The sequence below is a fragment of the Montipora capricornis genome, chromosome 13 (genome assembly GCF_036669925.1).
Source record: "Montipora capricornis isolate CH-2021 chromosome 13, ASM3666992v2, whole genome shotgun sequence".
Lineage (NCBI taxonomy): Eukaryota > Metazoa > Cnidaria > Anthozoa > Scleractinia > Acroporidae > Montipora > Montipora capricornis.
In genome coordinates this window covers 42499509-42514884 of record NC_090895.1, presented here as the reverse complement: position 1 = coordinate 42514884, position 15376 = coordinate 42499509, and the positions used below count along the sequence as shown (strand labels likewise).

The window sequence follows — 15376 nt, the reverse complement described above, 5'->3', positions numbered from 1 at the left end:
ATAATTATATTGATTAAATGAATGACACAGGGAATATGACTTATGGCAGTTAAAAACAATAAGAAATGGATAAATTTTGAAGTCTAGAATAACCATGTTATTGAAAAGGCACTGTTACCATGACATGATTGCCTTGTTGAACAACAGAAGTTCTGTGATTGCGTTTCATAGATTCAGTTGCCACTAAACTAAGACTTCAAGGTGTGGAAGACTTTGAATTGTCTCCTGGTCCCCCACCATTTAAAATTGCAGGTTATGTTCCTAGTGTGAAGGTGAGTGGTTAGTACTCTTGCATGAGGCCATCAACATAGGAATACACAACCTCATTCCCAGGGTCCTTTCTCTTCCTCCGTCAAGAAAGCCAAGTGACCTCAGTTGGTCAGTTGCCTGTGATTTCAACTGATATGGGCGCAGAGGATGGGTACTTGACTTAATTTTGGCAACAGTACCTTTTTCAGTTCTATTTAGGGGAGGGCGAAACAGATTGTTTTTCTTTTCCAAACAGGGTTCTCCCGAAAATTTGAAGTAGATGGAGAAAATTTCAAGTATCTGCCGAAAATTGTTTTCCTTGCCAAGCCGGGGCCAACAAATGCATGTACTGTACATTTTCCCTGAGTAGCCGTTGTGCCCAGGTCGAGTAGATCGTGATTTTCACTGGTCGCCGGAGCTTCTGGGGACCCCTACCAAATGGCGCCCATGTTCTTAATTAAGGTAGACTTCAAGTTGTGCTGCTTTCGGGTGATACAAACACAATTTTAAAAGTAAAACAAGCATTGTCTGAAAGTGTTGCATTTGAGGAAAGATGTAGTATCAGTACCTCCAACAGGATGCGGAAGACATTACTTTGTTTGTGATTTAAAAAGACATTCCTACACCACATGATGTGTAATTTCCACTCTCTACTGAGCTCAGTAGATGAGTTCAGTGGAAACAAAAATTCAACCTCGGTGAACAACCCCTCCTCCCCCCCCTTCATTTCTTTTTCTGGAGTCTGCAAAAATCTAGCAGACATATGTGACCGGCCGCAACCAGGGTACTTTCTCAAGGGTGGAAGAGAGAGGACCCTGGGAATGAGGTTGATAATATATAGGGTGAAATTAGTTTATTGAAACAGCATGCTTGTGAATGCATGTGTAGTATCAAAGGTGTATTCACCACTTTTAAAAAATCGGGTTATTTTACTTGAATCAGATAGATCACCTGTTCCTGATTTTAGAAATGAAAAACAACCAGAGGAATTGAAGGCTGCATGTACCTTTATTCCTTATTTCTGCACCTAATTGTCCAAACCTTTCCTTGCATTAACCCATTTACTCCTAGGAGTGAGACTTATAATTATTACAATAGATTTTACTCTGTCTAATACCAGAAGATTTTACTTGTCAATGAAGGGGCTGTTCAAGAGTCATTGGGCTAATGCAAACTGGCACTTGTCTAACATTTTCAAAAGTTAGTGTTACATCTATATCTATGAGGAATAGTCACTTGCAAAGTATTTTGACCCTTGAGGACATTTACTTGTATAGAGCGGTTTTCAATTGAGTGTCGAAAGTAATTAGTGAATTACTTGGGTTTATGATTACTTCACTCAGTGACTGGTTCAAAGTTCTCGCGCCACTTTTTATACCAATCAGAAGTGAAACCAAAACCAATCGTGGCTCAGGCGTGCACATTTTCCCGCACTCAGTGTCAACTACGTGTAATTACTTCGAGTTTTGATTGGTTTACTGGATTGTCTCCGTCCTTTTTTTATTGGCCAAAGTAATTGCTTTGGTTTTGGTTTTACAACACTCAATTGAAACTCGCTCTATAAGTGATTCTCTTTTTTAATAAATTATTCCTGAATCAGAGCTCTTGGTTCATTACAAGTTACTATAGTTAGTTCTCCATAAAATCCCCATCAAATTAGCCACATTGATCTAAATTGCATTTTTGCTTGGAACATACTGTAAATGTACCCTGGACATACGTAATTTCTTCCAACTTTTCTAAACAAACTTTGTGCCTTCATTTAGTAAATTATATCCTTCAATTTTTCCTCCCAGGGAGCCCCATCGTATGTGCGACTGTTTAGGCATCCTGACTTTGCCAATCCAGGCTCTGTTCTTGCAAACAAAAGCTTCTTCAAGGCTGACCGAGTAAAATTATTGTGGAACAAAAAAGGTGAGAACTCCACTTCCTCTCCCTTATGACCCAGAGGTCACCTAGATTATGGTACACATCTTCCATTTACATGGAGAGGTTAAAATTAGTTGAGAACCAATCAAAATGTGTGCATTGTTATAATTTATGATTTCCTTTGGACCTTTTCTATCCTGTCTTTATTGCTTTTAGTGTAATGTTATGTTTAAGAAACAAGCAGCAGTGTTTTATCAGGGTTTAAAAACACGAGGCGTAGCCGAGTATTTTTAGACCCGATAAAACATGTGCTGCAAGTTTTTTGAACGGCTTAATAAAAAACATTCCACAAAGAGCGTGTCCCTCTGGACTCAAAACAATGGTTCAAATTGTGAGGTGAATATTAGCATACAAGAAAAAACAAGCTATGCCTTATTAGTATTCTTTATCTAAAGAATACTAACAAGAAGTGTTTTATCAGGATATAAAGCTCATACACGTAACGTTTCATAGGTGTTTTGATAGGCTGATAGGCTCATGAATTATTAATGAGTTTTTAAAGGTCTCATACTGTTGCTCAAAATTTTTATTGACTGGTCAAACCAGCACGCAATTAAGCTCATTTTTAAATTCCTTCTGAAGAAGCCTTGTTGCATTGTTGCCATGATTATTTCATTTAAGATCAGAAGATAAGGTGGCCCCTAGCAAGCTTTTGGACTCACTTTGCATCCAAAGGTTATTAAACTCTAAAAGTTCCAAACAATCCGCACTTAACTTTCAAAGTAAGGCATTTTCACGTGTGGGTGTTAAAATCTGGAATGGGATACCAACTCTAGAGTCTCAAGAACGTATCCAGGAATTGTTTTAAGAAAACTATTAGAACAAAACTAATTGAAATTCTAGAAAGTGAAAACTCTTATGCCGATATAGATACCTTAATTAGCAAGAAGAAAAATTAAATTTCAAACTGAGGTTAAGTATAGTCTGTAATTTTCCTCTTTACATATTGTTCTTTTACCTAGACTGCTTTCTTCTCTTTTTCTCCTACGTTCTTCTACTTTCTAAATATTTGAAAGCACAAAGAATAATGTTTACATGTTGTTGTTGTAAGTGAAAAAAAAAAACAAATGTCTAAATAATTTCGTCTACAGTCTGGCTTGCCATGATTAGCTTCTCGCTATTTGCAAGCCAGCCTAGTAACAACTTAAATTGTTTCTTGTAAATAAATAAAACTTGAAAACTTGAAGTTGCGATCTTCTTGTTTTTGTAATTTGATGATCAGGCACACATGTCCTCGTCCTGACAACTACAGATGTTGACAAATCAGGTGCTTCATACTATGGTGAACAGACACTACAATTTATCAGTACATCAGGAGACAGCAGTATGGTTTTATTAGGTAACTTAAACTATAAAAGTAAACATAATAATTATATTTTTGAAGTTCAGGTTATGGATGAATGGGAGAAGTGACTCTTGCACTTACATGTCTGTATCTGGAATACGAGACAATTGCTTGAATTTTCCAGATAAGCGTGAGGATAATTTCTCTCTTTCATCTACAACCCGCACCTCAAATATGTTTGTTTATTTCATTCATCAAGTCCATGATCTGCTCTCAACTGAGTGGCTTCATAGCTCCGTTGGTAGAGCATTTACACCTGCATCACAGAGGTTATGAGTTTCTATCTCCTCCAAGCCACTTGAATTTTTCAGGTATGTGTAAGAGACAAATTGCTTAAATTGTCCAGATAAGCGATTGGAATCACTTATTACTCCGTTTCATTTAAACTTAAGTGTAAACATTGTGGTTTAAACTCTTCTGGTTTTAATGAGAGCAGGGTTGGTGCAGTGGTGAGAACAAGTCTGTCTTCCAGATACAAGTTATTATAAAATAATTAGGACAGTACGTTCACTCCTATTGGTCAATAGCTGTGTTTAGATGAGAGTATGTAAACACGACTGTAGCATCACACATGTGTTGTCAGACGTTTGTTTTGATTGGCTGGTAGGAGGTATGAGCGTGTATCAAGAAAATCTGTTTCAATGAAGAAGTTAAAAAAACAGAATTTTCCTTCATTTGTTGAATTATTTTTGAGAAATATTAATTTTATAAAAGCAAAATAGGACTGTTTCGACTGCGTCTCGGGTTTGCATTACTGTCTCGAATTCTCCCAACTCCCCCTTTTGTTTAGGTGAGGCTATGTAAACATGGAAAAAGTCCTCTGTTGCTTAAATGTGAAAAGTGGTTGTTTCCCAAACCGCTGGTAAACTTGTTCTGAGATGATGACCTTGTCTCCTTTTAATCTAATTCTTTTCCAAGGTGACTTTTATTTTTGTACCTGCAGGCAAAAGAGGACCAATTTATGCAGTGAAGTGGAGTCCAAACTCTAAAGAGTTCTGCGTTGTCTATGGTTGTATCCTTTCTGCTGTTAAATTAGCAAAGGATGGAGCATAATTTTAAATGAGCCACCAATAATAGCCAATGTACTTAAATTAAACTTTGGTACATTGTCATTACAATAATAATTGTTAATTTTCTTTTCTGACTAAACAGGAGAACAACATTGCATCACTGTCAATTTGAGAGCCTTAAAAGTTTGGGACTCCTTTTGAATGTCTGCACATGAAAGTCAAAGTTAAGATTATTCAGTGCACATTTTGCTGCTAACATTACTCCACAACTGCCTACTGTTTATGTATTTTCCTTAATTTAAACTTCAATTTTATAGCTCAGTTATGCCTGCTAAAGCTACACTGTTTGATATTAAATGCAACCCAGTGTTTGACTTTGGAACAGGACCCCGAAATGACATCTTTTACAACCCACATGGAAATAATATCCTTTACAGACAGTTGTGCTAAGGTTTTATGTCTAATTATCAAAGAAATGCTTTAACTACATGCAAGTGAATTTTTTATAGATAACATGTTTAAGGCCCACATTAATGCAGACGCATAACAAATTTCATGTTTCAAGAAAATACTCAAGACATATGATCATTGTGCTGCCAATCAGATGGCACGTTTTGACCATACATGTACAATTATGTTAAAAAACAAACAGATACAACCACAATGTGGGGCTTAATGGTTTTTAGATCATTAAATTACTTTGGCATTAACACAAAATGGAGGAAGCCTTACAATTGTAGGCTTGATCAGGAATTTCCCAAATTTGCTAGAATAATAAGCCATTCCCTCTGCTTTGCTGTGAGCCACAGTGTCTTCTTAGTTAACCCTTAACTTAAAGCACTTCTTTGTTTGGCTGGATTTGGAAATCTAAGAGGTCAGCTGGTAAGAATCATTTCAATATTAACAGGCTACCATTTTGACAACTTAAAGCAAAAATAGCATATTTGCTTGTCACAGGCTGCAATACGTATGGTACTTCATGAACATAGAAACACAAGATGATCTACAGACATTCTGAGTGCAATTAAGTTAACCACCAATTTTCACTGCAATTGTGATGCCCATTATAGTCAACAGTGATTTTCCACAACTGATAAAACAATAGGCTAGCTCATGCATAGTAGTGACATATATGAGAATAAGTATGTGCGCATATGTCAACATGCGTATGCATAATGGTTAGGAGCATTTTATATGCTTCTGGTATTGTGTTATACGAATATTAAAATTTGTGTTGTACCCGTATGTTTTGGTTCACTTGTCTTTGAACTGCACTGTTCAAGTTTATCTCTTGACCTCTTAGTCAAATCATAGAGAATAATGTGTGCATTTTAAAAGGAAGCAAGAAGTCAGCAGGGGAGAAAATAATAAGGGTTTTTTTAAGGACTTAAAACAACCACTTGAGAGACACTCAACTGCTTTTTTGGTTTAAGTTCTCTCAGTAAATACAATTTGTGTGACTACCACTGAAGTTTTTATTTGGGTGCATACATTATCAATGATACATGTAGTTGTTTACAACAGGGAATTATGCATAACCATGTCTACTAATAATATAATAATAATAATAATAATAATAATAATAATAATTATTATTATTATTATTATTACTATTATTATTTTTATTATTATTATTATTATTATTATTACTATTATTATTGTATGCATAGTGTTTGCTATAAGAATTAGAGTTGTTTCACACAGTTTGTGACTGGAATTCTTTGGCAACTTTTACCAACAGGAACTTTGGAGCAGAAAAGATTTTAAGTTAATTAGCAAACCTCAGGTAATTTGTCTGTCAGTATAACCTGTTCACTCTTAAGAATCAGGTTTCCCATTGACAAGATTACTGTCTGATGTGCACTCAAATCTTTTTCGTTCCTTATACAATGTATAAATCTCCGCATCCAAAGCAAACATAAATGTATTTCGCCATTGTTACACAGAATTTCTTTTTTTCTGTGTCATACAAGTCACACAAACTTAGCAGTCTCAGAATCAGCAGTAATTTGAACTTGTGGCCGTTATGAAAGAGGCATGGGTCAGTATTCTGGATTTTATGTCACATAGTGCTTTGCATTCCTGCATGTTTTCAAATAAATTTTGCATTGCAAATTAAAAGAATAGTTTGTGCCGTTAAATCGAGAACAGACCCGTGCCTATCACACCACAATCGTGGGTCCAAACTACTGCTAGTTTTGATATTTTTGCATGTCTTTCCCAACAGATAAAAAGCAAAAATGTGCGGTAAGAATGATAAAACATGTTTGGTGGGGAGATTAATATTGTATATATGATAAAAATAACATTTGAGTTTAGGTACACTTTACGGACGGTGCCCACTAATTAAAAGGTATTTTTGCATGGTTTAGTGAATCTGCAGGAAAAGCAGATTGTAACAAAAGTTATTGAAATCCAAAAAGAAAATTGGGGGTAACCACGCATTTTTTGGAAGATAGTTAATCAACAGTATTTGTAAAGAGCTTTAAAATGCAAAGCAATGTTTGGCGTTCTTTTCCAAGTTGAAGCTTAATTATTATCTTTGAAAAATGCGTGGTTGCCCCCAATTTTTTTTTGGATACCAAGAGCACTTGCTAAGTTCTGCTTTCTCTGTACAGTTTTAAACAAAATATCCCTGTATTAATAAGCACTGCCCATAGGAAATCCAAGTATCTCAAGATGCGCAGAACGTATGCACAATAACAGTCGTAAATACCATCCTTAAATCTGTAGGTGGTACTATTGGGTGTGCAAGGTTTAACCCTCTCTGTCTCACCTATTGCCAAGAAAACAGTGTTGTATGTTTTGTATTCCCTCCTAACTTATGGTGCTTGAAGGTGTGTTGTTAGCATTACATGTGTGCATATGCCTTAGTCTTGTTGTCCTATTATGTTTGGTTAATAGGCAGATGATACAACATATTTTGAGTGGTCTTCAGATGGTGAACATATCTTAACAGCAACAACGTCTCCAAGACTCAAGGAAGGAAATGGGTAAAAAACAAGTTTCTATGTAGTCATTTGTACCTGTTATAGCTTAACTATTAGAAATCATTGAAAAGAACCAGAATACTCAAATGTGTAGTTTAGTCCTAGTAAAAAAGCAGGACAGTAATAATTATTATTGTTGCCAACTGAACCAAGTTTAATGGTCAGGTTCCCACAAGTCCTGTATACTGTAATTCAGTGGTAGTACATCCGAACTAGTAATCAGAATTACAATAAAAAAATGTTGGATACTGACTTATCTGAACGTCAAACAACGTTTTTCATAGTAATTTTTCATAGTAATTATGCAAATTCCTGATTGCAATTTCAGCATATTTCGTTTAGTAATCAGATAGTCTTAGGTTTTATTCCCGCAAAGGAGCACTCAGATTTTTTCCGAGTATATCCTGAGTGGCCATCTGAAAAATAATTTCGTGTGTTTACCTTCGGGCTAGTAAAAAAACACACATGTCACAGGTCATTGTTTTACCGTTACAGAAAAAACCCTAACCATTAAAGCCTGGTTTTCGCTAATGACACAATTAATTAGGGTCTGTTGTTCTAACAAAAGGTACAAATGATCAAAACACCACTTAGTTTGCGTATGTTCCTTGTGCCTGTGCTTGCTTCACTAGTGAAGCTGCACAGGGGCGGATCCATACTGGTTTCCACCGTTCTACAGAAATCGGTCAGAAACACGGGAAAGGGGACTATGGAAAGTTATAATGCAAAACATTCCCTGGGGCACATGCCCCTGGACCCCCCAAACCCCCGCACCCCCCTCCCCTAGAAACTTTCTTGTTGTTTTGGAAACGGTTCTTTATTTATCCTAGATCCGCCCCTGAATCAGCTCTTACCAATGCTAACATTAGGCCTAAAAACTTTTGTTTAGTCATATTTAGGCCTAAGGTTAGCTTTAATTAATGAATGCTTAGGACTCCTTCCCGTGTTGGTAAAACAATGATCTGTTACTTGTGACCTGTGTTTTGTACCTTCTGTTTTACCATCCATCCAAAGAATCAGACAATGCCACGTTCTTGGAGTGTGTGGACTTTCACATGTCAATTTTTTTGTCTTAGGTATAAGATTTGGCATTACACAGGAAAATTGTTGCATGAAAAAAGTGTCAGTGAACTTTGGGAGGTAAGTTCTGTGGGTGTCAAGTGCTTTGCATGTCAAAATATTTGTCCAAAATCAAGCTAGTGCATACCAGCAAGAAAAAAGCTGGGACAATTGGGAAGATATCCATTTACAAGCATTCCTTTTGTTGTTCAAATGTGCCAGCCACTGGAACAAAAAAAATTCCTTTGTCACAGCAGCCAATAAGGCTCCGGTTGGAACACAAATAACATTAGTTGACAAAAATGATTTCTTGGCTATTAATTTTTTTTGTTTTATTTCAATCAGCAACCTTTTTTCTGTTAACTGCAAATGAGGAACTTACTCTTTCTCATCATCATTATCATCATTTTGGCTGTGGCCGAGATGTTTGACATGACAAATTTTTAGATGGTGTTGGGAAACATCAGCTCCTTCCCTTTGGAGCTTGGAATGAGCTTCAACAGTGTTTTCTTCCCATGGCACGTGTGATAGATGGCAAAGGAAATACCTCATGTATCTGCTTCAAATGTATCTTTCAAAAGGGACTGTGATTTCACCAAAATCGTTTTCCTACTTTCATAGCACTTCTTTGTTTGACAACTAGGTTACATGGCAGCCTGTCTCATATGGTGTTTTTGAGGAGCCAGTAATCAATTATGAAGGTGTTCCTGCCGCTGAACAACAAGATAAACAAAAGGGTTTGCATTTTACAAACTTTACTTAGTACAGAGAACAGCTGTTTGCTACTGTAGGAGTAAACAGCTGGTAACCCCAGTTTAAATCACTTTTCTCAGAGCTGGGTTGTTTTATTTTCTGCATAACTTATTTGACTTACTGGGAGACAATGTGCATTGATATGCTCTGAAGGGCAGTATTTGATGGGAAGATAGTTCTCAAGATGGTGTCAGGAAACTATAACTTGAAGGGGAGAGATACATGTAGGAGCTGAAGTCACCTGCTCGTCAGCTACTGTTGTTGGGAACCAGTGCATTTTAAACTGGGGAACTGGAAGTACAGAGTAAGACGAATATCTCAAATGACAATAATAGGATAAAATAACACTTAGGGATAATAAAGAAATGAAAAATTTTTTGTCAATACTAGTCGCTGGCAACCATCACAGCAATAGAAATGCTATGAAAGGTAATGTTAGTTAAGTTATTTTCTGTTAACAGTATTTACACAAAAACTAGCTGGAACTGGTAAATGCCAAAATGACCTATTCACCTTCTGTTGAGCCAATCAACTTCATACCCCACCAATGTGGCATAGCTTTTTTTAATTCGTCCTGTGTCAACTGTGACTAAAGAAATACTTCTTTGTATGAGGTGGTGATTACATGCTATGTATGATATGCCTGGTGACCTGTTTTCGCGTCTGTCTTGAGTTCAGCCCAGGGGTTTGTGCTGTGCTCTGGTTTTTGCAGTATGGACTTCCCAACCAGTGAATCAATAACATGTATTTATCTTTTTGGACTGTCAGCTAAACAGGTTTACCGACCTCCAGGGCTCAGAGGAACTGCTCCTTCTGTCAAATTGGTGAGGAAACTTTTATGGAAGAAATTATAAATGATTCCAGCAAAGACAACTTAGTTATTAATAGAATGTTTTGGATGCACCCTCTGAACAAAACTAGACATGATGCAATTTCAGTTTCAATTCTACCATCCAAATTCAATATATACAAAAGGTACCACCAATGATTTGAGAAATCAAATCAATCATTTATATGCACTTTACTTACAAGCTGGATTTTTTTGTAGCAAAATTGCAAAATTTAAACAAAATTAAAGCATTTCTTGCTGTTAAACCAGCACTAATCCTAACCAACTCAATATGGCTCAAAAGCCTACCGGTTTATTTAGTTCCTAGGCTCAAATATTTAATTAATTAAAGTTGTAATTCTGGAATTTATTTTATCTATATATTTGTTTGTTTCCCTACTTTAAGTTGTACATTAGACCGAGTTTCAATCGAGGGTCATAAAGCCAAAACTAAAGTAATTACTTTGGCCAATCAAAAACGACGGAGACAATCCAGTAAACCAATCAAAACTTGAAGCAATTACACGTAGCCCACACCAAGCATGAAAAAATGTGCACGCACGAACCACGATTGGTTTTGGTTTCACTTCTGATTGGTTGAAAAAGTGGCACAAGAACTTTGAACTAATCTGAGTGAAGTAATGCAAAACCAAAGGAATTCGCTAATTACTTTCGATACTCAATTGAAAACTAACTAAACTGAGAAAATAAAATTATATTCTGTTCTATAGGCCACTTCGGAAAATACGTAACCATAATACTCTTTGTTTGTCCCCCCAAATTTTGGATAAGCATTGTTTTTGTTTTCTCTTGTGACCATTGTAAGTCCCAAGAGAAACTGAAAACAATGCTTATGCAAAATTTGCAGTTATAAGCAAAGAGTATTATGGTATTTTCCACAGTGGCCTATTGCAATTGGCTGTTTGGGGTTTGAGGGATTAAAGGACAAGTAGGAATTTTGCATGACAGAGTTCAGCGGGTACTTAACCCATTGACTCCCAAGAGTGATCTGCATGTAAATTCTCTTATCAATTTCAATGAAACCTCAGTCAGACAGGTATTGAGAATGAAGATTATAATCAGCTTAAGAGGTGTGATCTTGATATAACATCAAATTTTAATGACTACCCAACAAAGAACTCCCTGGTACTAGTTGGGAGAATGAACGTTTCAATCGAGGGAATGTTAATGTGTTTGCAATTTGTAGTGTGAGGCGAAGGGTCCCTAGACTTTTGTCCCTGATTGTAGCTCTTGTACTTTTTAGCACGAATACGAACCTGCTGAAAACATGAAAAAGGAAAACCAAGAAATGTCAAAATCTGCACTTAAAAACAAGAAAAAGAGAGAAGCAAAGGCAAGAGCCAAACAAGAACAGGGAGCAGCTGCAGAGGTAAGTGTCTTGTTTTTAACTCATCCATGGACAACAGACTGTGCTGTTGGTAGTATGGACATCTATTAACTTGAAACTTGTGACCAAAGGGTCACGCAGCACACCCAACGCAACAATCTGCACAAGTCCTATCACGTGACCACCTATCGCAACAGTTCAAATCAACTGATTGCTACATACCGGTACATGTAATATGTAGCCTTGTCAATCATGTTTTATATGATTGAGTTGGCTCGCAAAGCAAATACCAATTTATTCACTTGATTTTTTGATTCGACAGTCCAGTGGACCACAAACTGCACATTTATTCTTAGTGATCTACAATGTACACCCTGTTTCTGCGCAATTTAGATGGAACATGAGACAAACATTTGTAGTGCTTCTGTTTTGCTTGTCTAGTATAAAGATGGCTTATGTGATCATAGTTAAAATCTCAAACTATTTCGATTCAGTCTATTTCTCCCTTATTTGTTAGGCCGGTATTTAAAGTACGATAGTTCTGTAATGAGTCAACGTCATTTTATTTGAAAGTGCATCAATTTCTCTTATCACAATTAATCGCTGGTTTTGGGGTATTGTTTTCACCTGACGTTACAGCAGCCATGTTGGTACACAGAACAATAGAGAAAAAAGTCATTTGGGAATGCGACTCTCTTATAATGCAAAACATGAGCCATAATTTGCTATTGTTTTGTGCAGCAACATGGCCGTCTCATCACGTGAGTGAAGACCATCTCTAGGAAAGGGGTGATATGAAAATTCTCAGTTGATGTTGTCAACCAAAAGACTTCTTCTTGGTTTGCTTTAGGCAGTGAGTCCGGTTCTTTCTTCACCTCCGTCAACGACAACAGCAGCAAGTTCAAGTGTTCCAGCAGACAGAGATAAGAAACTCCGGAATTTAAGAAAGGTACAATCATTTTAAGCCACGTTAAATAGGCCGTGTCATGACAGTGCATTTCATTTTGTGCACTTTTTTCCAATTACTCGCCCCTACTTGCTATGCAAGCTGGAGTTAATCCAGAAATTACTTTAAGAACAACACAAATCAAAGTTTCGTGACCAACACAAATGTCTGTAAAGCATACAAACTTATAAATCAAGTAAAGCCAGGATCCTCGCAGTTATGAACGCAATTTTCGGAATTTCGTAGAGAAGGCAGAAAAATTCAGGACTTCAACGGGGTTTGAACCCGTGAGCTCGCGATACCGGTGCGACGCTCTAACTAACTCAGCTATGAAGGCACTGACGTTGGGAGCTGGTCGTTTGTGGATTCTAATGTTCCCGTGATGAATGAATCAACGAATGAAATGATATATTTTAAGAAGACGACGAAACCTTTGAGTTCATAAAACATGTTTCCATAGAAACTTCTGCCATCCTCAGTTAGCCAACACGCAAAGCGATTGAAGCTGAATTTATGATAAATGGAAAATGCTAATGTGAGAAATAGTAGCAACGGAATGAAGCTAAGCCTGAAAATGCGGGAATCAAAAAGATAGTTTAAGGTTGACATGGTGTAATTGTTGATTCAAAGAGGGTTGTTCTTTCTAAATATGAATAACCTCTTTTATCGTAAGTTGAAAACTGGTGGAGGCGCGATCTAAAACACGAAAACAATCTGCTGAACACGACGCATGACAATGTTCAGCAGATTGTTTTCGTGTTTTAGATCACGCCTCCACCAGTTTTTTGTAGGAAATGATTTTAAAGAAAACAAGTCAGTTTGTCAGTTTTTGGCAAAGTCACGTTTGTCGCGAACGTGTTTCAAAGTATTATTTTTTGAAAGCTACTTGCATGGTTTGCCTTGGGTACGAACTAAATTGAACTGTCTTTGAATGCCGCAACTTAGAAACTTCGGCAGATTGAAGATCTAAAAGCACAACAGAAAGCAGGAAAAACGTTGGAGAAAAATCAGGTGAGACAATAATTGACCTTCGATTTTCCACTTAACTGTGTTTTAGTCCAATCGGTTAATCGTTGTACTAACGTAAGCAATCACATGAACTTGACTTGCCGTAAAAACACTTGGATGCTGCTAAGTATGGAAGACGCCTGCGAAAAGGATACACATTGTGATTGGTCGAGAAAGGAGCGGGAAAAAAAATTGCCCGATGACAAAGCGTAATGTTGCAAAACAAAGTAAGTCTAATCTGCAGATGTCACTTCTCTCCAAGAACACGGTCATTACAAGGTTGGAAGACTTAAATTCCATCCTCTCTGTGGTTGCATGAATTGAAGAAGGTTCTAGCTCAAGGATGATATTAGATTAGAAGCCATCTTTTTCGTGGTTTTGTCTATCTCACTCTTGAAGAAACTAAAAGCTCTGCTTCCGCCATGTTTTGGTGAAAAACTGTTTTGCTGAACAGTTTTCAAAAACCCCAATCTTCTTCAATTTTAGTTTTTTTCTTTTTGTATTTGCTTTTTTCTTTAAACTTTCCGTCACTATTTTGAGAAGTTATTTTCACGTTTCGCTTGATTTAGTTGCCAGTTCCCAGCCTCATTTACCTTTTGTTCTTTTTTCAGCTTGAAAAAATATCTGGAGAGGCTTTTCTTATAAAGGAAATACAAGAACTAGAACTTAGCAGCTGACACAAAAATTACAATTACAATGTAACTGTTGAAATTAACTACTACAGCGTTGTTTTGAAATTAGAAAATGGAGATAGGAGCTTTGTATGGAAAATAAAATTATTTTGGAAAGGATAGCTAAGAAATTTCAAGGGCTGGTTATTTGAACAGGGTTTAGCGGTTCAACACAAAAGTCAACTTTTTCAGCCAATCATAATACGTTAATGCTATTCCACTGTCAATAACAGTGTCGATTAGAGGAGTGTACTTGAAGCAACTCTTTTGTAGAAAAATCTGGATATAACACGATTGTTGTTAAACCTTGTCTAAATAACCAGCTTCAAAGATTTTGTGATGTCGCAGCTCTCGTAACGAAATAATGTAATTGGATCTCCACCCTAGCGAAAACAAGACAATGAAACAATGACTTAGACTTACAAATAATAGAAGGTTACGAGAGCTGCTACACTACTGGAAAGATTGGATTCATTGTTATGAAAACTAGTTTTCATTCAATGGGCCCTTTGCACGAAACTGTCACATGGTATAAAATCTGCCCTGCTGGATGGCAAGCTACGCACTGGGGCATCCAAAACAAATAAAAGTCCTGCTTGGCTGGTTGAAATTGCTTTGTTTTGGAGGCTGTTGCATACCTTTTGCCATCCAGTATGGTGGATTTTGTACCATGTGACAGTATCATGCTAAAGAGCCCATTGAAATGTGAAATGAATGATACTGTTAAAAAAAGGAGACTGAATTGTACTTGAAATAAATAGGTTATTCTTCTCTTAAAATCCTTAAAACCAGGAAAGTTAAAATGAAGAACGTGTAATTAATTATATCATTTTTGGCTGACCATGTGATGCTGATTGTGTCCCAACCCCTCTTCTGCCCTCGCTGTCATCCCCTTACCACACCCATCTATCCACGCGTACGCGGTAGACAAGGATAAAACACTCTAGTTTTAGTTTCTCTCGTAGTATGTAGATAGAGGTTGTTAACCCATAAAGCTTGTACCGATTCGTTTCAAATCTAGCTAGGTGATGTACCCTATTTCTTTTGTATAGAAACAAGATTGCTTGTTTCGCATGCACTCTAAAGAAAAAATATATATCGTGTGGCTTTTTATCTCCCTATAGCCTTTTCTTGAGTATCACGAGTTATTACTATATCAAATACTACATTAGAGAATTTGATGGGGCTCAAGAAATTTGAAAAATATTGGGCCACCGAATTGGTTTTGAGGTATTTATA

At 36.7% G+C, this 15376-nt stretch overlaps 1 protein-coding gene across 1 annotated transcript in view; it reads left to right on the top strand.

The window, feature by feature from the left end:
• Positions 1-14977, top strand: part of LOC138028424 (eukaryotic translation initiation factor 2A-like) — a 20533-nt gene extending 5556 nt beyond the window's left edge. The window contains exons 7-21 of the mRNA XM_068875963.1: positions 172-272; positions 2046-2163; positions 3401-3517; positions 4467-4535; positions 4856-4957; positions 5375-5415; positions 6275-6319; positions 7438-7526; positions 8600-8663; positions 9226-9319; positions 10104-10159; positions 11429-11554; positions 12363-12461; positions 13404-13469; positions 14078-14977. Of these exons, the coding sequence (XP_068732064.1) occupies positions 172-272; positions 2046-2163; positions 3401-3517; positions 4467-4535; positions 4856-4957; positions 5375-5415; positions 6275-6319; positions 7438-7526; positions 8600-8663; positions 9226-9319; positions 10104-10159; positions 11429-11554; positions 12363-12461; positions 13404-13469; positions 14078-14143 (1253 nt within the window). The 3' untranslated portion in view covers positions 14144-14977. The remainder of the gene's footprint in view (positions 1-171; positions 273-2045; positions 2164-3400; positions 3518-4466; positions 4536-4855; positions 4958-5374; positions 5416-6274; positions 6320-7437; positions 7527-8599; positions 8664-9225; positions 9320-10103; positions 10160-11428; positions 11555-12362; positions 12462-13403; positions 13470-14077) is intronic.
• Positions 14978-15376: the final 399 nt, after the last annotated feature.